Raw genomic sequence first — 21,779 nt, 5'->3', positions numbered from 1 at the left:
GGGACATACTGGGACTTGTAGTGACACAGCAGCTAGAGAGATACAACTGGGGGACATACTGGGACTTGTAGTGACTCAGCAGCCAGATAGGTACAGCCGGGGACATACTGGGACTTGTAGTGACACAGCAGCTAGAGAGGTACAGCTGGGGGTCATACTGGGACTTGTAGTGACACAGCAGCTTGAGCGGTACAGCTGGGGGACATACTGGGACTTGTAGTGACAGAGCAGCTAGAGAGATACAGCTGGGGGACATACTGGGACTTGTAGTGACTCAGCAGCTAGAGAGGTACAGCTGGGGGACATACTGGGACTTGTAGTGACTCAGCAGCTAGAGAGGTACAGCTGGGGGACATACTGGGACTTGTTATGACACAGCAGCTAGAGTGGTACAGCTGGGGGACATACTGGGATTTGTAGTGACACAGCAGCTAGAGAGATACAGCCGGGGACATACTGGGACTTGTAGTGACACAGCAGCTAGAGAGGTATAACGGGGGGTAATACTGGGACTTGTAGTGACTCAGCAGCTAGAGAGGTACAGCTGGGGGACATACTGGGACTTGTAGTGACACAGCAGCTAGAGTGGTACAGCTGGGGGTCATACTGGGACTTGTAGTGACACAGCAGCTAGAGAGGTATAACCGGGGGACATACTGGGACTTGTAGTGACACAGCAGCTAGAGAGGTACAGCTGGGGGTCATACTGGGACTTGTAGTGACACAGCAGCTAGAGCGGTACAGCTGGGAGTCATACTGGGACTTGTAGTGACACAGCAGCTAGAGAAATACAGCTGGGGGTCATACTGGGACTTGTAGTGACACAGCAGCTAGAGATGTACAGCTGGGGGTCATACTGGGACCTGTATAGTGACTCAGCAGCTAGAGAGGTATAGTTGGGGACATACTGTGACTTGTAGTGACACAGCAGCTAGAGAGATACAGCTGGGGGGACATACTGGGACTTGTAGTGACACAGCAGCTAGAGAGATACAGCTGGGGGGACATACTGGGACTTGTAGTGACACAGCAGCTAGAGAGATACAGCTGGGGGGACATACTGGGACTTGTAGTGACACAGCAGCTAGAGATATACAGCTGGGGGGACATACTGGGACTTGTAGTGACACAGCAGCTAGAGAGATACAACTGGGGGACATACTGGGACTTGTAGTGACTGAGCAGCCAGATAGGTACAGCCGGGGACATACTGGGACTTGTAGTGACACAGCAGCTAGAGAGGTACAGCTGGGGGACATACTGGGACTTGTAGTGACTCAGCAGCTAGAGAGGTACAGCTGGGGGACATACTGGGACTTGTTATGACACAGCAGCTAGAGTGGTACAGCTGGGGGACATACTGGGACTTGTAGTGACACAGCAGCTAGATAGATACAGCCGGGGACATACTGGGACTTGTAGTGACACAGCAGCTAGAGAGGTATAACGGGGGGTAATACTTGGACTTGTAGTGACACAGCAGCTAGAGAGGTACAGCTGGGGGGACATACTGGGACTTGTAGTGACACAGCAGCTAGAGATGTACAGCTGGGGGACATACTGGGACTTGTAGTGACACAGCAGCTAGAGAGATACAGCTGGGGGACATACTGGGACTTGTAGTGACTCAGCAGCTAGAGATGTACAGCTGGGGGACATACTGGGACTTGTAGTGACACAGCAGCTAGAGAGATACAGCTGGGGGACATACTGGGACTTGTAGTGACTCAGCAGCTAGAGATGTACAGCTGGGGGACATACTGGGACTTGTAGTGACTCAGCAGCTAGAGATGTACAGCTGAGGGGGACATACTGGGACTTGTAGCTACACAGGAGCTAGAGAGGTACAGCCGGGGACATACTGGGACTTGTAGTGACACAGCAGCTAGAGAGATACAGCCGGGGGGTTATACTGGGATTTGTAGTGACACAGCAGCTAGAGAGGTACAGCTGGGGGTTATACTGGGACTTGTAGTGACACAGCAGCTAGAGCGGTGCAGCCGGGAGACATACTGGGACTTGTAGTGACACAGCAGCTAGAGAGATACAGCTGAGGTGGACATACTGGGACTTGTAGCTACACAGGAGCTAGAGAGGTACAGCCGGGGACATACTGGGACTTGTAGTGAAACAGCAGCTAGAGAGATACAGCTGGGGGGACATACTGGGACTTGTAGTGACACAGCAGCTAGAGAGATACAGCTGGGGGGATATACTGAGACTTGTAGTGACACAGCAGCTAGAGAGATACAGCTGGGGGACATACTGGGACTTGTAGTGACACAACAGCTAGGGAGATACAGCGGGGGACATACTGGGACTTGTAGGGACACAGCAGCTAGAGATGTACAGCTGTCGGACATACTGGGACTTGTAGGGACACAGCAGCTAGAGATGTACAGCTGTGGGACATACTGGGACTTGTAGTGACAACAGCAGCTAGAGAGGTACAGCTGGGGGTCATACTGGGATTTGTAGTGACTCAGCAGCTAGAGAGGTACAGCTGGGGGACATACTGGGACTTGTAGTGACACAGCAGCTAGAGAGATACAGCGGGGGACATACTGGGACTTTTAGTGACACAGCAACTCGATAGATACGGCTAGGAGATCATACTGGGACTTGTAGTGACACAGCAGCTAGAGAGGTACAGCTGGGGGACATACTGGGACTTGTAATGACACAGCAGCTAGAGAGGTACAGCTGGGGGACATACTGGGACTTGTAGTGACACAGCAGCTAGAGAGGTACAGCTGGGGGACATACTGGGACTTGTAGTGACACAGCAGCTAGAGAGGTACAGCTGGGGGACATACTGGGACTTGTAGTGACAACAGCAGCTAGAGAGGTACAGCTGGGGGTCATACTGGGACTTGTAGTGACAACAGCAGCTAGAGAGGTACAGCTGGGGGTCATACTGGGATGTGTAGTGACTCAGCAGCTATAGAGGTAGAGCTGGGGGACATACTGGGACTTGTAGTGACACAGCAGCTAGAGAGATACAGCAGGGGACATACTGGGACTTTTAGTGACACAGCAACTCGATAGATACGGCTAGGAGATCATACTGGGACTTGTAGTGACACAGCAGCTAGAGAGGTACAGCTGGGGGACATACTGGGACTTGTAGTGACACAGCAGCTAGAGAGGTACAGCTGGGGGACATACTGGGACTTGTAGTGACACAGCAGCTAGAGAGGTAGAGCTGGGGGACATACTGGGACTTGTAGTGACACAGCAGCTAGAGAGGTACAGCTGGGGGACATACTGGGACTTGTAGCGATACAACAGCTAGATAGATACAGCGGGGGACATACTAGGACTTTTAGTGACACAGCAACTCGATAGATACGGCTAGAAGATCATACTGGGACTTGTAGTGACACAGCAGCTAGAGAGGTACAGCTGGGGGACATACTGGGACTTGTAGTGACACAGCAGCTAGAGAGGTACAGCCGGGGACATACTGGGACTTGTAGTGACACAGCAGCTAGAGAGATACAGCTGGGGGTCATTCTGGGACTTATAGTGACGCAGCAGTTGGAGAGTCTGATCACATACATGTACAGTATCATAACACTGAGTGTCAGGGACTGTAGCCTCACCTCTGCCCTCTAGTGACAGTGTCGGGATCTGCACCCCAGAAGCCTGATCACATACAGGATCTGATCGCTCACATTTTTGTGAATATTTTATTCTCTTTTTTAATGGTCAGCACTGAAGATACCAATAAGAAAAAGTATTAGCGCTCACAGACCTAAAAGGCAATAAAACCAAAAATAAACAAAGGATGAGCAAGTACACTCCTATTCGGTGGAGCGCTGCCCTGCTAAGTGTGTAATAGCAAAATCAGAATCCGATATCAAAATGGGTTAGCGCTGTAAAGTTCAGTCCTTTGTAAAAAAGAGATGACAATCTTTCAAGCTTCAGACAGATGTATACACGTAGCATTCACAGCTTCCGTAGCTAGGGCAGAGCTACGGAGCGGCGTAGCGTGTGAGGTCACCAGACGCGGCGGTCGTCAGTACACGCTCAGACTAGCGGTGGAGTTCGGAGCGGAGCTGCAGCGTGAGCGGGTCTTTTCGAACTGTCATGCCTGCAGCCGGTCAGCTCATATACCCACGCTCCTTGAGCCGCAATTAGTGGTTTTTGAAACATTGTTTTTATGAACCTGTGATTTTTTTAAATAAACGAGGGAAGCCTCCCCTATACTTCTACGCTATGTGAGGCGTTTTTCTTTGAGGTGCGCATATCAAGCCTGGATCTCAAGAGCCCAGCTGTTACTGCCGCAGTGGCTGAGGGGTGGCCTATACCCCTACTGCGCTGATTGGCCTGTCAGGCCGCATCTTCCGGTGAGTCTACCCACATTGGGAGGAAGCTGTGAATGCTATGTGTAGACATCTGCCTGAAGCTTCAAAGATTGTTATCTCTTTTTTTCACAAAGGACTGAACTTTAGAGCACTAACCCATTTTGATATCTGACCACTGAAGATACGATGAAGATACAATGTTAAGTAGTCAGTGTACAGTTGTATAACTGTGTAAATTTGCCATCCCATCAAAATAACTCAACACCCAGCCATTCATGTCTAAACCACTGGCAAAGTGAGTGCACCCCTAGGTGAAGAATGTCAACATTCTGCCCAATTAGACATTTTCCCTCCCTGGGGTCATGTGACTTGTTAGTGTTAAAAGGTCTCAGGTGTGAATGGAGAGCAGGTGTGTTACATTTGTGTTAGCATTCTCACACTCTCTCATACTTGTCACTGGAAGTTTAACATCATGGCAGAGAACTCTCTGAGGATCTTAAAGAGAACCTGAACTGAAGAATAAAAGTCAAAATAAACATACACGTCATACTTACCTCCTGTGTAGTAGGCCTGAAAGATAAATCGAATTTAAACCGAAATCGCGATCACCAAGATCACAATTTCGGAATCGTCAAAGCGGCAATTATCGCGATCACGTCATTTCCACACGAGGAAGTTTGAAGAAGTGGCGTCAAACTTCCCCAAAGTCAACGCCCGCAGCGTTGGACATACCTTCCGCAAAAGTCGAAACGCTGTCCGTCCTCTATCGCCGTCTGCCAGCTCTTGTGCCTTGGGTTCCTGTATGCCACATGACATACAGGAAGTATTCCGTGCATTAGAGCCTGCAGGACGCGAAGTGGATAGACGGGCATCGCTGGACTCCTGCTGGAAGGTATGTCCAGAACTGATGCAGCTTGGGGGACAGAGGAGGCACACAGAGACAGAGAGAAAGAGCAGGCACAGAGACACAAAGGGGGGAATAGAAAAACCCAGAGGAGGCATAAAGAGGCAAAGGGGGCACAAAGAGAGACAGGGGGAACAAACAGGCAAAAAGAGGGAACAAAGCTTGATTTTAAGGAAATCGTGTATCGAAATTGCAACTTCAGACTCAATTTAATTGTTTCCTAAAATCGTTCAGGCCTACTGTGTAGTCTACTCATCGTATATCTTTCTCCTCTCCTGTTTGTCCACTGTGATCAATAGAATTCTCTGTCCTCCATTTTGAATATAGCCATTACCCCATAACCGCTTACTGGTCAGCACACTACCTTGTTCATCAGTTGTCTTTTCAGTTATAACTGACAGCAACCGATATATTTCAGTTTTTTCAAACTCTTGTCAGAACTGGAAGGAATCGTTGTAAGAAAAAAATGGTGAGCTTCTGAGAGGAACCAACGGCGAAGTAAGTATGTAATATTCATTTGCAGATACGTCATGTGTTTATTTTAAGCCCCTTACACACGCTGATGATGTCATTACCATGGTCCTCACAGTTTGCTGTCTGTGAACCACGTTGCATTGTGGTAAATGTCACACAGTGAGTGACTCCTCAGGGGCTTGGTGAGTCACTGCGCGACAAAACCGATAGGGCGGAGCTTAGGAGTTTCAGAAATCGGGCCGCAGGGGAGTATTCCAACATGATAACCTCAAACTCAGCTCCAATACGACCACAGCCTTGCTAAAGAAACTGCGGGTAAAGGTTTTTATCTAAAGGTGCTGGACTGGCCAAGCATGTCTTCAGACCTAAACCCTACTGAGCATCTGTTCCTGTGGGGTATCCTCAAAGAGGAAGTGGCGGATAGCAAGGTCTCTAACATCCCCCAGCTTCATCATGGAGGAGTGGGAGAGGATTCCACTGGCAGCCTGTGACGCTCTAGCGATCTCCATGCTGTAAGGCAGTGCTGGGAAATAATGGTGTGCACACAAAATATTGGCACTTTGGGCAGAATTTTGACATTCTTCTCTTAGGGATGTTCTCACTCGGTTGCCATGGTTTAGACATTAGAGCTAATGGGAATCGTACAAAAAAAATAAATAAACCAGATCCTTAAAGCGGAACTGAAGTATCTTAAAAAAAGAAAAGTTTCACTTACCTGGGGCTTCTGCCAGCCCCCTGCACCCGACCTGTGCCCGCGAAGTTACCATACAATCCTCCGTTCCCTTGTCGCGGCTCGCTTTCACTTCACGCAGTTGGAGTGCACAGTGACTGCGCGTCCTCGTTCACGCTCCCATTGCCGGTAGCGTACTGCGCAGGTGCAGTAGATATTTCCTCATACTGTGCCCGTGCAGAACGCTCTTGGCTACGGGAACACATATGAGGATACGCGTGGCCAGGGCGCATTGAATGCCGACTTAAAAGTGAAGAAAAGTGAGTCGCGGCAGGCAGGGGAAGGGTGGATCGTTTGGAAATGGCGCGTGCACAGGTCGGCTGCAGGAGGCAGGCAAAAGCCCCATGTAAGTGAAACTTTTTTAGGGCACTGCAGTTCTGCTTTAAGGAGAGGGAAGGCTCTGGGTCCTATTGTGCCTTCCCTCTCCTCTTCCAGTCCCCTCGTTGCAGCGGCAGCTCCTACATTGGAATCCCCCGCCATGGGGGACTACGGAAGTCTTTGGAAGGCCGAGCCTCCCAAAATCAGGCGGCTTTATACTCCGCACGCGCCAGTGCGAGAGGGCGCTCGCAAGTGTTCAGTATGGTGCGGCCCGTCTTCGGGAACATCTCTGACAGCAGAGAGAGCAGTATTTTCCCATATTGGTAGAATACTGCTACCAGCGCTGGAACGGGGACCGTAATAAAAAGGTTTTTTTTTATTATTATTTACCCTCCCCCCTGGAAAGCCAATCAGTGTGAGCGGCATCAGCCTATGAGAGGCAATCATCTTTTCAGCCACACGAGAGGACAGTTCAGCGACAGGAGATCGCAGCGCTGTACAATGTAAATAAACGGTGGTATCGCCATCTAACAGTCTGCCGACAATGATCGCCGCTCTGTTACTCAAGCAGGGATGCGCGCACATCGGCATGTGCGTTCCCCGGCACTCCCTCCCCCACCCCCAGGACTTGACGCCTTTTGGTGTTAGGCGGTCCTGGAGGAGCCACCTTGCGGCCACAAGTGGTTAATGGTGTGTTGAGTTATTTTGACAGAAAATGTACACCCTTTTACAAGCTGTACACTGATTACTTTACAGTGAATCAATGTGTCAAATCTTCAGTGTTGTCCCATGAAAATATATAATAAAATATTTACAAAAACGTTAGAGGTACACACACCTGTGCAAGATACTTTATCTATACCAAACACTGAGTGTCTGGGACCGTGGCTTCTCCTCTGCCCTCTAGTGACAGTGTTGGGATCTGCACCTCAGAAGATTGGTCACATTCATGTACCATAGTTACAGATTACCCAGCAAGCTCCTGGTAAACCAGAACTTCCTGGATTGTGTAACAGGCTAAAAAGGACCAAAAAGCGTTCTTACTAAAAATGTTATGCAAAACAGAAGGTTGCCTTAAAACAAAAGGTATTTGTGATTATTCAGGTTAGAGTGAGCATATGATGTCTCCCACAATGGTCCCCCATACTTCAGCCCGAAAGCCTGGCCAAGTTGCGCTTCATCGCACATGCGTGGCCCAGCTAGGTGCACTTCCGACTCGCTCCCGCGGCTGGAAGCATTCTACACTTGCGCCTTAGTACTGCACAGGCACAGAATGCTCCCAGGGGCAGGCATGCGCCTGGCCAGGCTGCGCATGTGCGATGAAGCGCAACTTAGCCAGGCTTTCGGCCTGAATTATGGGGGACCAGAGCCAACCAGGGAGACTGCGAGGGACGAGCGGCCTTAAAGAGGCTTAAGGAAACCCCAGGTAAGTATGAAACCTGAGATGATTCTCATTTCAGGAACACTTTAAATGAGTTACCCTGGCCTCACCTCTGCTCTCTAGTGACAGTGCCGGGATCTGCACCTCAGAAGCCTGACCAGTGACCACATACCTGTACCATAACACTGACTATCATAGACCCTGGCCTCACCTCTGCTCTCTAGTGACAGTGCTGTGATCTGCATCCCAGAAGCCTGACCACATACATGTACCATAACACTGAGTGTCATAGACGGTGGCCTCTCTTCTGCTCTCTTCACAGCGGGAGCTGAAGGAACAGCTGCAGGCATTGCAGGAAAGCGCTAAGGGGCACACAGAAGCTCTGCTGCTACTGAAGCGCCAACTGGCAGAGACCAAGGTAAGAAAGCCTGGGGCTGTAAACAAGAGGTGCTGCAGCAGCTGTTTCTCTCTGTATGCAGGTGTCGCACACAATGCAGTTCATGTAACTGCAGCAATGTCCAGAGTGACAGTTCAGAGTTTATCTACTAAATGGAGCAAGGATTCTGATTAGTAGTTGTAGGAAACTATTCACCTCACTTGTATTTGTATCTGTCTTGTTAACTCATATACACACTAAATGAACACGTCCTAATCCCTGCCAGGTGCCACACCTCGTACAATGCTTAATCATCCTAATGCTCTAAAGTGCAACACACTGCACCCCGCCCCTCACCACTGCATTTATGTACAGTATAGGCTGGTACTCAATGCCTGTACTGATAGTAAACTAGCTGCAGTGTGTGCTGATCTCTGCTGCCTCAGTATGTACAGTATAAGCTGTTACCCTGTGCATGTACTGATAGTAAAGTAGCTGCAGTATGTGCTGATCTCTGCTGCCTCCAGTATACATATTATAAGCTGTTACTGTGTGCCTCGACTGATAGTAATCTAGCTGCAGCATGTGCTGATCTCTGCTACCTCCAGTATGTACAGTATAAGCTGTTACCCTGTGCATGTACTGATAGTAAAGTAGCTGCAGTATGTGCTGATCTCTGCTGCCTCCAGTATACATATTATAAGCTGTTACTTTGTGCCTCTACTGATAGTAATCTAGCTGCAGCATGTGCTGATCTCTGCTACCTCCAGTATGTACAGTATAAGCTGTTACCCTGTGCATGTACTGATAGTAAACTAGCTGCAGTGTGCTGATCTCTGCTACCTCCAGCGTGTACGGTATAAGCTGTTACTCTGTGCCTGTACTGATAGTAAACTAGCTGCAGTGTGTGCTGATCTCTGCTACCTCCAGTATGTACAGTATAAGCTGTTACCCTGTGCATGTACTGATAGTAAACTAGCAGCAGTGTGTGCTGATCTCTGCTGCTTCCAGTATGTACAGTATAAGCTGTTACTCTGTGCCTGTACTGATAGTAAACTAGCTGCAACATGTGCTGATCTCTGCTGCCTCCAGTATGTACAGTATAAGCTGTTACCCTGTGCATGTACTGATAGTAAACTAGCAGCAGTATGTGCTGATCTCTGTTACCTCCAGTATGTACAGAATAAGCTGTTACTCTGTGCCTGTACTGATAGTAAACTAGCTGCAGTGTGTGCTGATCTCTGCTACCTCCAGTATGTACAGTATAAGCTGTTACCCTGTGCATGTACTGATAGTAAACTAGCAGCAGTATGTGCTGATCTCTGCTGCCTCCAGTATACACAGTATAAGCTGTTACTGTGTGCCTGTACTAATAGTAAACTAGCTGCAGTGTGTGCTGATCTCTGCTACCTCCAGTATACGCTGTTACTGTGTGCCTGTACTGATAGTAAACTAGCTGCAGTGTGTGCTGATCTCTGCTACCTCCAGTATACACAGTATAAGCTGTTACTGTGTGCCTGTACTGATAGTAAACTAGCTGCAGTGTGTGCTGATCTCTGCTACCTCCAGTATGTACAGTATAAGCTGTTACTGTGTGCCTGTACTGATAGTGGACTAGTTGCAGTGTGTGCTGATCTCTGCTACCTCCAGAATGCACAGTATAAGCTGTTACTCTGTGCCTGCACTGATAGTAAACTAGCTGCAGTGTGTGCTGATCTCTGCTACCTCTAGAATGCACAGTATAAGCTGTTACTGTGTGCCTGTACTGATAGTAAACTAGCTGCAGTGTGTGCTGATCTCTGCTACCTCCAGTATGTACAGTATAAGCTGTTACTGTGTGCCTGTACTGATAGTGGACTAGTTGCAGTGTGTGCTGATCTCTGTTACCTCCAGAATGCACAGTATAAGCTGTTACTCTGTGCCTGCACTGATAGTAAACTAGCTGCAACCTGTGCTGTAAAGTTCTACATTTTTCCACAGATCCTTTGACATTTCTTTTGCTTTGCCCATGACTTAGAATCCCCAAAACATCAGTGCCTCACTGAATGAAACATGCAAGGGTCTGTCAGGAGTCCAGAAACTCAATAAGATCACAGGTGAAGATGGTTACCTTTACTAGCCATTAAAACCTGTTTGTGTCAGGTTGTGTGCATGTTATCAGGCTAAATCACCAGGGTATGTAAACTTTTGATCGGGGACATTTGGGTAGTTTGTGTAGTGATTATGATGTAAAAAGAGTAAACACAGTTGTTTGACAATTAATGGCTTCAGCCAACCACTAACCATGAGTGAAAGAAACGTTTTTGTGTTATCAGTTGTGGTTAAGAAATCATAAATTCTGCCAGGCTATGTAAACTTAAGCGCATGTTTACACAGTGTGAAAGAAATGCCATGGTTTTATAAGGCAGGTAAATCTGTAATGGCACAAACAACGGCAAAACATTTGTAAAGCGTTTTGTTCCCATAGGATCCAAAGTACATTCGTTGGTCTCGGATCAATACATAGTGATTTGTTCCAGGGGAAGTTATGCGATCATAAATACAAGACTAAACAGGTGGCTTTTCAGCCTACAGGGTTGGAACTGTCTAGACTTGGTGTGGCAAGGAGTTCCAAAGGGTAGGAGCAGCATGGCAGGTTGACAGAAATGTTGCATTACTGATCACAGCAGCATTGTTTTATATATATAACCTGATATGGTATAGTATATACTGTACACTGAATGTACAGGCTGGTGTTGGACTGCAGCAATCCTTGCCCTGAAACCAGCATACAAAAAGACATTGGGCTCTATTCACAAAGCATTACCGCATTCGGTAATGCTGAAAACAGCTGATTCTACCCATCACCTTCTGAAGTTACAATTCACTAAACCTGCTACTGCACACAAAATTACAGTTCCCGACTAGTGCGGTAACTTACCGCCTTCTGTGCTAATTACCTCAGGAAATGTCAATTAATGTCAATTCACAAATATTCCCGCACTTCATTTACCGGCCAAAAGTGTCGGCAAATTTTCGCCAGCCCACAGCAGACGATAACCTGCTCTCCACATGCTGTCTCTGTGCGGTAGAAGAGCTCCCCCTGGTGGCTGCAGCACTTCTAAAGGGAAGATGTACTCACACAAACACAGCTCCCTGCCTGCAGCCCTGAGGGCTTAGTGAATTGAGGCATGTTTGTTCGGTAAACTACCAAACTTCTGCCTCATAGGGGAAAAGTTTAGTGAATTTGGAAAAAAGTGTAAAATACCGCATGAGGTATTTTACCTCCAATTTTTTTTTTACCACACTGCTTATTGTGAATAGAGCCCATTGGCGTACTTGTTCTTGGTCCCAGGATTAGTGGGGCAAATTAATTAATTAGGCAGATTTGAAAACACGTCAGTTTGGGCAGGGCTGTGGAGTCGGAGCAATTTTGGGTACCTGGAGTCGGAGTCGGTGGTTTCAAGAAGATGAGGAGTTGGAGTCAGATTATTTTTGTACCGACTCCACAGCCCTGGGTTTGGGGAGGATGGTTACGGTTGGGAAGGTGAGGTCAGGCGGTATGTATGTAGCCATGTGTGACTATCCGTCTCCACTCTTCAGTCCTCAGCCAAGGGCCTGCGTGCGACCATCAGTGAGGCCTTTGAACACCTTCACCGGCTGCTCCGGGAGAGACAGAAGGCCATGCTGGAGGAGCTAGAGTCAGATACGGCCCGCACCCTCACCGACATTGAGCACAAGGTCCAGCGCTACAGCCAGCAGCTCCGCAAGGTGCAAGAGGGAGTGCAGATTCTGCAAGAGCGCCTGGGGGAGAGCGATAAACACAACTTCCTGGCGGGAATCTCCTCGCTATCCGAGAGGTAACTGAGAAAGCCCCATCTGGTCTGTCCTCCATCTGAGGAACACCGTCCTGTCTGTCTTCCATCTGGGGAGTCCCTGTCCTGGAGGAGAGAGGCAAGCTAGTTGAGTGCCTAGCTTGTTGGGGAAGGGGGAGGAGTTGCTTTGCATTGGCACATGGGTGGCTGTTGTGGTGGGAGATTATGCTGCAGAAAGAGGAATATACCATGTAGGGAGGGGCAGTGCCCGGCTTGTTGGGGGAGGGGGTTGCTGTGTCTTGGCACTTGGGTGGTTGTTGTGTCTGTAGTTTATTTTGCAGATAGAGGAACATGCCATGTAGGGAGGGGCAGTGCCTAGTTTGTTGTTGGGGGAGGGGGTTGCTGTGTCTTGGCACATGGGTGGCTGTTGTGGTGGGAGATTATGTTGCACATAGAGGAACCTGCCATGTAGGGAGGGGCAGTGCCTAGTTTGTTGTTGGGGGAGGGGGTTGCTGTGTCTTGGCACATGGGTGGCTGTTGTGGTGGGAGATTATATTGCACATAGAGGAACCTGCCATGTAGGGAGGGGCAGTGCCTAGTTTGTTGTTGGGGGAGGGGGTTGCTGTGTCTTGGCACATGGGTGGCTGTTGTGGTGGGAGATTATGTTGCACATAGAGGAACCTGCCATGTAGGGAGGGGCAGTGCCTAGTTTGTTGTTGGGGGAGGGGGTTGCTGTGTCTTGGCACATGGGTGGCTGTTGTGGTGGGAGATTATGTTGCACATAGAGGAACCTGCCATGTAGGGAGGGGCAGTGCCTAGTTTGTTGTTGGGGGAGGGGGTTGCTGTGTCTTGGCACATGGGTGGCTGTTGTGGTGGGAGATTATGTTGCACATAGAGGAACCTGCCATGTAGGGAGGGGCAGTGCCTAGTTTGTTGTTGGGGGAGGGGGTTGCTGTGTCTTGGCACATGGGTGGCTGTTGTGGTGGGAGATTATGTTGCACATAGAGGAACCTGCCATGTAGGGAGGGGCAGTGCCTAGTTTGTTGTTGGGGGAGGGGGTTGCTGTGTCTTGGCACATGGGTGGCTGTTGTGGTGGGAGATTATGTTGCACATAGAGGAACCTGCCATGTAGGGAGGGGCAGTGCCTAGTTTGTTGTTGGGGGAGGGGGTTGCTGTGTCTTGGCACATGGGTGGCTGTTGTGGTGGGAGATTATGTTGCACATAGAGGAACCTGCCATGTAGGGAGGGGCAGTGCCTAGTTTGTTGTTGAGGGAGGGGTTGCTGTGTCTTGGCACATGGGTGGCTGTTGTGGTGGGAGTTTCAGACAGCAGATCTGGTCGGGGCTTGGGGGGGCATCTTTATATCGGTCCCCATCTTCCTTGTGATAAACGTGGCTTCTATCTGTCTTCCAGGCTGAAGGGGAAAATCCACGAAACTAACCTGACCTATGAAGATTTCCCGACCTCCAAGTACATGGGGCCGCTACAGTACACCATCTGGAAGTCCCTCTTCCAGGACATTCACCCAGGTAACGGATGCTCACCAATATTTCACACTCCATCCCCTTCTCCCTCACACTTCCCACCATCATCCTCCCAGTGTCTCCTCCCTTCATTTTCCCAGTGATCCTCCCTATCTCCCTCCCTTCTCCCATGCTTCTTTCCCAATCCTCCCGCCTCTCCACACTCATTCCTTCCCTCCATCTCCTCCCCCCAAACGAAAGGCCCCTCTTTCCATCCCCTTTCCCCCAGTGCCTCCTTCTCTTCTCCCGTGCTTCCTTCCCCTATCCTCCCACCTCTCCACACTCATTCCTTCCTTCCCTCCACCCCCATCCTAAAGGCCCCTGTTTCCACCCCCTTTCTCCTCGCGCCACGTCTCCTTCTCCCTCCCTCCTCCCTTTTTCCCCCATACTCCCGCCTCTTCACCCTCTTTGTTTCCCTCATTCCTCCATCCCCTCCTGCCTCTTTTCCACCCCTCCCGCCTCTTTTTCCACCCCTTCTCCCCGTGCCTCGTCCCCTTCTCCCACCCTCCTTATGCTGCCTCCCTTTTTTCTCCATCCTCTCGCCTTGCCCCCCTTTTTTTTCCCTCATTCCTCCATCTGGTCCCCCATCCTCGCACCTCTCTCTTTCAACCCCCCTCTCCCCAGTGCATTCTCCCCTTCTCTCCCTCCTCCCCTTGCCTCCTCCTCTTCTTGCCCTTCCTCCCCTCTCAATCACATCTGTTGCTAGTGAAATCTATTGCCGGTATTGACTCCTGTGCTGTAGCTTTTGTGTCACAAACTGGCAGATGTGCGCTCAGCTGTCCCCCTCCCCTCCCTCAGGGCAGCGCAGACAGAGGTGTGGGGAGGATCGGCCATCATACTCTGACAGGTGACAGCAGATTCCTGTACTGAGTGGTTTTTCCACTTACTGCCGTTGGGCGGATGTGATAGTTGTTGGGCGAGGTGCTGGGTGTAGCGGGGAGTTACGTGGAGAGGTCGGAACCCCAGTATGATTTATATATAATGTTACCTCTCATCTTACATTACTCCCAAATGGCAAGCAGAAATAAATTTCACTTCATTATAACATTGACAGAATAATGTGCAGGGCTTCCCTTAATCATAATTTCCCTGCTCCTGTAATTGTCTCACAGCTTCTGCGGACATCCTGTCATCAGCATGCGGCTCATGTATTTATTGCATTGGTAGATTCATTCTTTATTAAAATCCTGCCTGGAAAAAGGTATGTAGGGATGTAGTGCTTCTCTCTGCAGTTCTGGGCTGATCACTATGGTGTAATTCTAGTCATATGGTTGCACTGGCATCCACAGTATCCTTGCAGTGTGCAGCTTCAATGGTCGCTATAGAAGGAAACCCCTCCCCTGCAGTGAAGCTGAGGACAGCTGGCTGCTGGGGATGCCTGAAATTTTACCTCAGCCTACAACTGTTGAGAAATGTGGGAAGTGTGTTCAGCATGGCTGCCAGGAAATTATGTTACAACTCTGTAATAATCATGGTTGCCTGCAGCGTGGTTGGTAGGAAGTGATGTCACACCTCTGTAATAATCATGGTTGCCTGCATCGTGGTTGGTAGGAAGTGATGTCACACCTCTGTAATAATCATGGTTGCCTGCAGCGTGGTTGGTAGGAAGTGATGTCACACCTCTAATAATCATGGTTGCCTGCAGCGTGGTTGGTAGGAAGTGATGTCACACCTCTGTAATAATCATGGTTGCCTGCATCGTGGTTGGTAGGAAGTGATGTCACACCTCTAATAATCATGGTTGCCTGCATCGTGGTTGGTAGGAAGTGATGTCACACCTCTGTAATAATCACGGTTGCCTGCATCGTGGTTGGTAGGAAGTGATGTCACACCTCTAATAATCATGGTTGCCTGCAGCGTGGTTGGTAGGAAGTGATGTCACACTTCTGTAATAATCATGGTTGCCTGCATCGTGGTTGGTAGGAAGTGATGTCACACCTCTAATAATCATGGTTGCCTGCATCGTGGTTGGTAGGAAGTGATGTCACACCTCTGTAATAATCACGGTTGCCTGCATCGTGGTTGGTAGGAAGTGATGTCACACCTCTAATAATCATGGTTGCCTGCAGCGTGGTTGGTAGGAAGTGATGTCACACTTCTGTAATAATCATGGTTGCCTGCATCGTGGTTGGTAGGAAGTGATGTCACACCTCTGTAATAATCATGGTTGCCTGCATCGTGGTTGGTAGGAAGTGATGTCACACCTCTAATAATCATGTTTGCCTGCAGTGTGGTTGGTATGAAGTGATGTCACATCTCTGTAATAATCATGATTGTCTCTGGAGTGAAGCAATATTCTCCCCAGGGCTGTTTTTTTGCTACAATAGAGCCCCCGGGCAAAAATAACCCAGGGGTCCCTCTGACTGACCAATTCCCCTACCCCTTGGCATACCTGCCCTCACCTTCCCTGAAGAAGTATTATAGGCTCTTTTGCGAATGCCAAATGAGGCGCCTCCAGAATGCAGTTTTAGGCGTAGTTGAGCTTTTAAAGCACACTTGAAGTGAGCGAGATATCAAGGCTGACATACTTACAGTATTTCCATTTAAACAATGCACTTTGCCTGGCTGTCCTGCTGATCCTCTACCTCTAATACTTTTAGCCATAGACCCTGAACAAGCATGCAGCAGATCAGATGCTCTGACTGAAGTGTGACTGGATTGTTTCTGGCTGCATGCTTGTTTCAGGTGTGTGATTCAGACACTACTGCAGCCAGATAGATTAGCAGGACAGCCAGGCAACTGGTATTGGTTAAAAGGAACTAAATATGGCAGCCTCTATATCCCACACTTCAAGTGTCCTTTAAAGAGAAACCGTAACCAAGAATTGAACTATATCCCAATCAGTAGCCGATACTCCCTTTCCCATGAGAAATCGTTTCCTTTTCTCAAACAGATCATCAGGGAGGTCTGTATGGCTAATATTGTGGTGAAACCCCTCCCACAGTGTGATGTCAGGAGTCAGGACCATGGTCCTGACAGTTTCCTGTCTGTGAACCTAATTGCATTTTGGGAAATCGCTGTTTACAGCTGTTTCCAAGTGCCAAAAAAGCAAGCAGCATCTCCTTCCACTGACATCACCTGCCAGCAGTAAAAATGTCACCATGTGATAAATGTCAGAATGTAAATCGGGGAGAGGAAAGCTTTTACAATGGGCAAACACTGACTAAATAATTTATACATAATTATTGTAAAAAATGAAGCACTTTTTTAATTTAATTATTTTCACTGGAGTTCCTCTTTAAGTCCCATTTCCAGAATGTGAATTATGCCTGTATACCCTTCCTCCACTCCAGCTTCAGGGTTATATGACGAAGCAGGTGGTTTTGGCACACTGCGCTCAGCCACGAGTGCTGAAACTAGGCGCCCCATTGCAGTAATGATATACTGCGCGGGGTGCGTAAGGGTAATTCAGGGAGAGCACCAGACCTTGGATTACACCTTCCTCCAAGTTTCGATGACAAAGGGGCAACAGTATTTTACTCCGCCAGGTATTTCAGCGGCAGCAGGGTGAGCCATCAGTCAGCTCACCCTGCGCCCAGCTCACCGGCAGTGTACACATACGTACGCTTATATGATCCCACTCTCGGGGCAGACCACTCCCTCAACTCTTCTCCCGACACTCTCTGCTCCAGATCTGAAGACCTCCTGTGTTCCTGCATTACTGCCCACACCCACTGCTTGATTTGCTGGGGAGATGTCCACGGAGTAGCAGCCATGCTTCTCCACCAATCGGCAGCAAAGGGAGGGGCTTACTGTTACAAGTGCCACATCCTCTCCCACATGTCACCACCAGAGGCCAGGCTGCTGTAGCAGTGTGGTGCCCCGCCCCTAGATGGGACCCCAACAGTGACCTCATAGCTAGAGGGTTGTGCTGTCCCAGGGAGTATAGGGAAGGTTGGGAGAGGGAGGATCACCTAAAGGATACCCGAGGTGACATGTGACATGATGAGATAGACATGTGTATGTACAGTGCCAAGCACACAAATAACTATTCTGTGCTCCTTTTTTTCTTTCTCTGCCTAAGTTAAAAATAAGGTATGCAAGTGACAATTTCTGTCCGGGTCGGGACCAGGTCAGACTATAACGTAACCCTTATTGATAAGGAATTACAGCCATATAACACTTTCCTGGCAGTAAATGGCTTCTGAGAGTAGGAACGAGATAAAAAGGATCAATAGTTCACAGATTTTAGCTCTGGCTTACTTTAATGAATGTGTTATTGAGAAGAGGCCATGAAACAGTAAAAACTTTAAAAAGTAGATTTACATATAAAATAAAACTGTGGGATACCTTAAAAAGTCATTTTAGAAGAAGGAGGATAGATACAATTGTTTATCTCATTAGTTAATTTTCACCTTGGATGTCCTTTAACATACGTTAGCAGGGATGGGAGAAAGAAGAGCTAAAAGAAAAAAAAATTAAACTGGAGATGGTGTTTGTTAGTAATCGGGTAACACAAGTAGGTTGCATTGTCCACTAATGCTGACATTATAATATCCTGCATCTCCCTCATCCTGTCTTCTCCTCTCTCCTCAGTGCCAGCTGCTCTAACCCTAGACCCGGTGACAGCACACCAGCGTCTGATCCTCTCCGACGATTGTACCATTGTGGCCTACGGGAATTTGCACCCTCAACCGCTGCAGGACTCGCCAAAGCGATTTGACGTGGAGGTGTCGGTGCTGGGGTCGCAGGTCTTTGATGGAGGAGTACATTACTGGGAGGTGGTGGTCTCCGATAAAACGCAGTGGATGATTGGACTGGCCCATGAAGCCGTGAGCCGCAAGGGCAGCATCCAAATCCAGCCGGGAAAAGGTTTCTACTGCATCGTGATGCATGATGGGAACCGATACAGTGCCTGCACCGAGCCCTGGACACGACTTAACGTGAGGAGCAAACTAGAGAAGGTTGGGGTCTACTTGGACTATGACAAGGGGCTACTCATCTTCTACAATGCAGATGATATGTCCTGGCTCTACACCTTCCGTGAGAAGTTCCCAGGTAGACTTTGCTCCTACTTCAGTCCGGGGCAGAGTCACGCCAACGGGAAGAATGTACAACCTCTACGTATTAATACCGTGCGAATATAGTCATCCCCAAATCCCCCTCGCTGCTGCCTCTTTGGGTGGAGGAAGGGATGGCACAGTCTCTAGATATAAAAAATTGGACGATAATATTGTAACTGGACCAATGAGACACTGAGGATAGTCCTCCCACATGCAGCTCCGAGGCCTCATCGTCTGATTTCATCTGACATTTAGATATCACAGAGGACAGAACTGAGTCCCACCAGGTGTGAAAAGACAATGTTTTGCCGTGGACATCTTCTGTTTCTCCTCTATGTAGACGAACCACACCTAAATAGAATGAAGCTGCTTGCTGCAGGGAATTCTGGGAAACATTACTCAGATTTTGTGATTTCTTCACGTGTCTCGAGACATCCTTCTGTAACAATTGTGGAAGTATTGTGGTAACACAAGGGCTCATCTTCTGTATCGGAGACATTTAGCGTCAGGTTACATAACGGGCGTACATTATGCTACTGAAACTCCAGCCAACCAACGAGGGGTGACCCAGCGTACTGTCAGTCTCCGGATCTGCTGACCCAGTGGACTGTCCGTCTCCGTGGATTTGCTGACATCGGCATGATCTCGCAATTCACTGAGTCAGTGGACCGTCCATCTACAGATCTGCAAAGATGAAATTTATTTATAGACAGATGTAGCTGCAGAATAGATTTGGCTGGGGTAGTTCTACCTTGGTGGGAAAACGGGAGACAATTGCCGTAATCTTGCGATTCGCTGACCCAGCGGAACGGCTGTCTCCAGATCAAGCGCTGTAATAACAGAGCAGGTGATTTAGGCACAGACGGCGCCACCATAGACCGTAATAGGAATTACAGTCATAGCAGCGCACAGTGAGTAATGGTGCCGTCAGAAGACGGAGCTGAAGTTACTTTTAAAACACTGTAATTCGGCCTCCAGCTATAGCTGGCAGCCAAATTACATCATTCCCCACTATCCACGTGGACCTGGATAGGGAATAGTACTTAACTCCACCAGGACTTGTGCAGCAGCAGGATAAGCCATATACCGGCTGTATCCTGCACCCAAGTCTCCCCGTGGACCGGCTGTCTCCAGATCTGACATTGCCATGATCTCGCTATTCGCTGACCCAGTGGACTGCCTGTCTCCAGAAACATCACCGTGATCTTGCGATTCGCTGACTTAGCGGACCAGCCGTCTCTGGATCTTCAGACATCACCGTGATCTCGCGATTCGCTGACCCAGTGGACCGGCCATCTCTGGATCTGCAGACATGGCTGTGATGTAGCGATTCGCTGACCCAGTGGATCGGCTGTCTCCAGATTGCAGACATTGCCGTGATCCTGCAATTTGATGACCCAGCGGACTGTCCGTCTCTGGATCTACAGACATCACTGCGATTCGCTGACCCATCTAACCAGCCGCCTCCGGATCTGCAGACATCGCCATGATCTCGCGGTACACTGACCCAGCCAACCGTCCGTATCTGCAGACATCACTGTGATCTCGCAATTTGCTGACCCAGCATGCCGGCCGTCTCCGGATTTGCAGACATCGCCGTGATCTTGCGATTTGCTGAGCAGCCGACAGTCTGTCTCTAGATCTGCAGACATCACCGTGATCTTGCGATTCGCTGACCCATCGGACCGGCCAACTCCAGATCTGCTGACGTAATTTCACAATTCGCTGATACTGAGGACAGTACATTGTGGTGGAAGACATGAGGGTGATATTTCTCTGTTGGTGTCATCTGACTTTCTATACATGAATTCTATATATTCTCCTCCATACTGCGGACACTACCTCCCATCTATAGAATACTGTAACCCAAAAATGATATTGTTCTTCTGGTTGGACTAACACAAAAACCAGCACCCTTCCATCTGTTGTTAACCAGAATAATCAAGCAAATGTGCAAATAAACGCCTTCGCCTTTCTTCTGCTGTCCTCTAAGACTTTGTGACACAAAACACTGGTGCACAGAGGGGCATGGAGGTGCTAAGTGTTCCAAACTGCATACAATTTGCATTATATTTGCATGCAAAACTGAGCAATTAGTATCTCATTGAGGCCTGGTTCATCTTGCAGTCAAAAGCGTCGGATCAACGGGCATATTCACAGATCATAGGTTAAAGGACACCTGAGATGAGAGGCATATGAAGGCTGCCTTATTGATTTCCTTTTAAACAATACCAGTTTATGTATGTTCTAAGGATAAGCGCTACAGTAGGATGTTCGTATACACTGTAATACTTAGTGGTTCTAAAGGTTGCACAGAAACCACTTAAAGGACTTCCGAGGCCAAATGTTTAAAAAAAACATAAAAAAAGTTATATACCTGTATAACTTTGTAGGACATGGAGGACGCCGTCCGCGCCCTCCGTGCCCTCCCGCTGGGTCCCCGCCGCTCATAGCCCCCCCCCGGACGGCTCCCGACCCCACGGCCAGGGTCAGGCTCTCTGCCTGTATAAAGATGGCCGCCGGCCCTGGGCGCGCAGCTCCGGGGCCAGTCCTCCGATCCACGCATCCTGTTGGCCGTGGGGTCGGGAGCCGTCCGGGGGGCTATGAGCGGCGGGGACTCGGCGGAACGGCACGGAGGGCGCGGACGGCATCCTCCGTGTCCTACAAAGTTACACAGGTATATAACTTTTTTTTATGTTTTTTTTTAAACATTTGGCCTCGGAAGTCCTTTAACAAATATAGTTCACGCTATTAAAATTTGTTAGTCTCTAATGTTTGTATGCGCTCCAAAAAGGTGTCAGCTCCACTTCACATGTATTCACTCGTCATGTATGACAGCTGCAGTACACATTAGATGGTATCACACTCGTCCGACTGACCACTGTTAGATTGGTCGCAACTCACTCGTGTGATATCCTGCACCGCCTGTGCCCTTTGCTCAGAGGCGGCCTTAGAGTATGCGGGGCC

The 21,779-nt window shown here is 48.9% G+C and overlaps 1 protein-coding gene across 1 annotated transcript in view; it reads left to right on the top strand.

The window, feature by feature from the left end:
- LOC137521826 (E3 ubiquitin-protein ligase TRIM62) overlaps positions 1-20,788 on the top strand; it is a 34,449-nt gene extending 13,661 nt beyond the window's left edge. Inside the window, exons 3-6 of the mRNA XM_068241603.1 lie at positions 8,440-8,535; positions 12,076-12,332; positions 13,700-13,815; positions 18,346-20,788. Of these exons, the coding sequence (XP_068097704.1) occupies positions 8,440-8,535; positions 12,076-12,332; positions 13,700-13,815; positions 18,346-18,896 (1,020 nt within the window). The 3' untranslated portion in view covers positions 18,897-20,788. The remainder of the gene's footprint in view (positions 1-8,439; positions 8,536-12,075; positions 12,333-13,699; positions 13,816-18,345) is intronic.
- The last annotated feature ends 991 nt before the right edge of the window (positions 20,789-21,779 follow it).

This window comes from Hyperolius riggenbachi, chromosome 6, assembly GCF_040937935.1.
Source record: "Hyperolius riggenbachi isolate aHypRig1 chromosome 6, aHypRig1.pri, whole genome shotgun sequence".
Taxonomy (NCBI): Eukaryota; Metazoa; Chordata; class Amphibia; order Anura; family Hyperoliidae; genus Hyperolius; species Hyperolius riggenbachi.
This window is presented reverse-complemented; position numbering and strand designations above follow the sequence as displayed.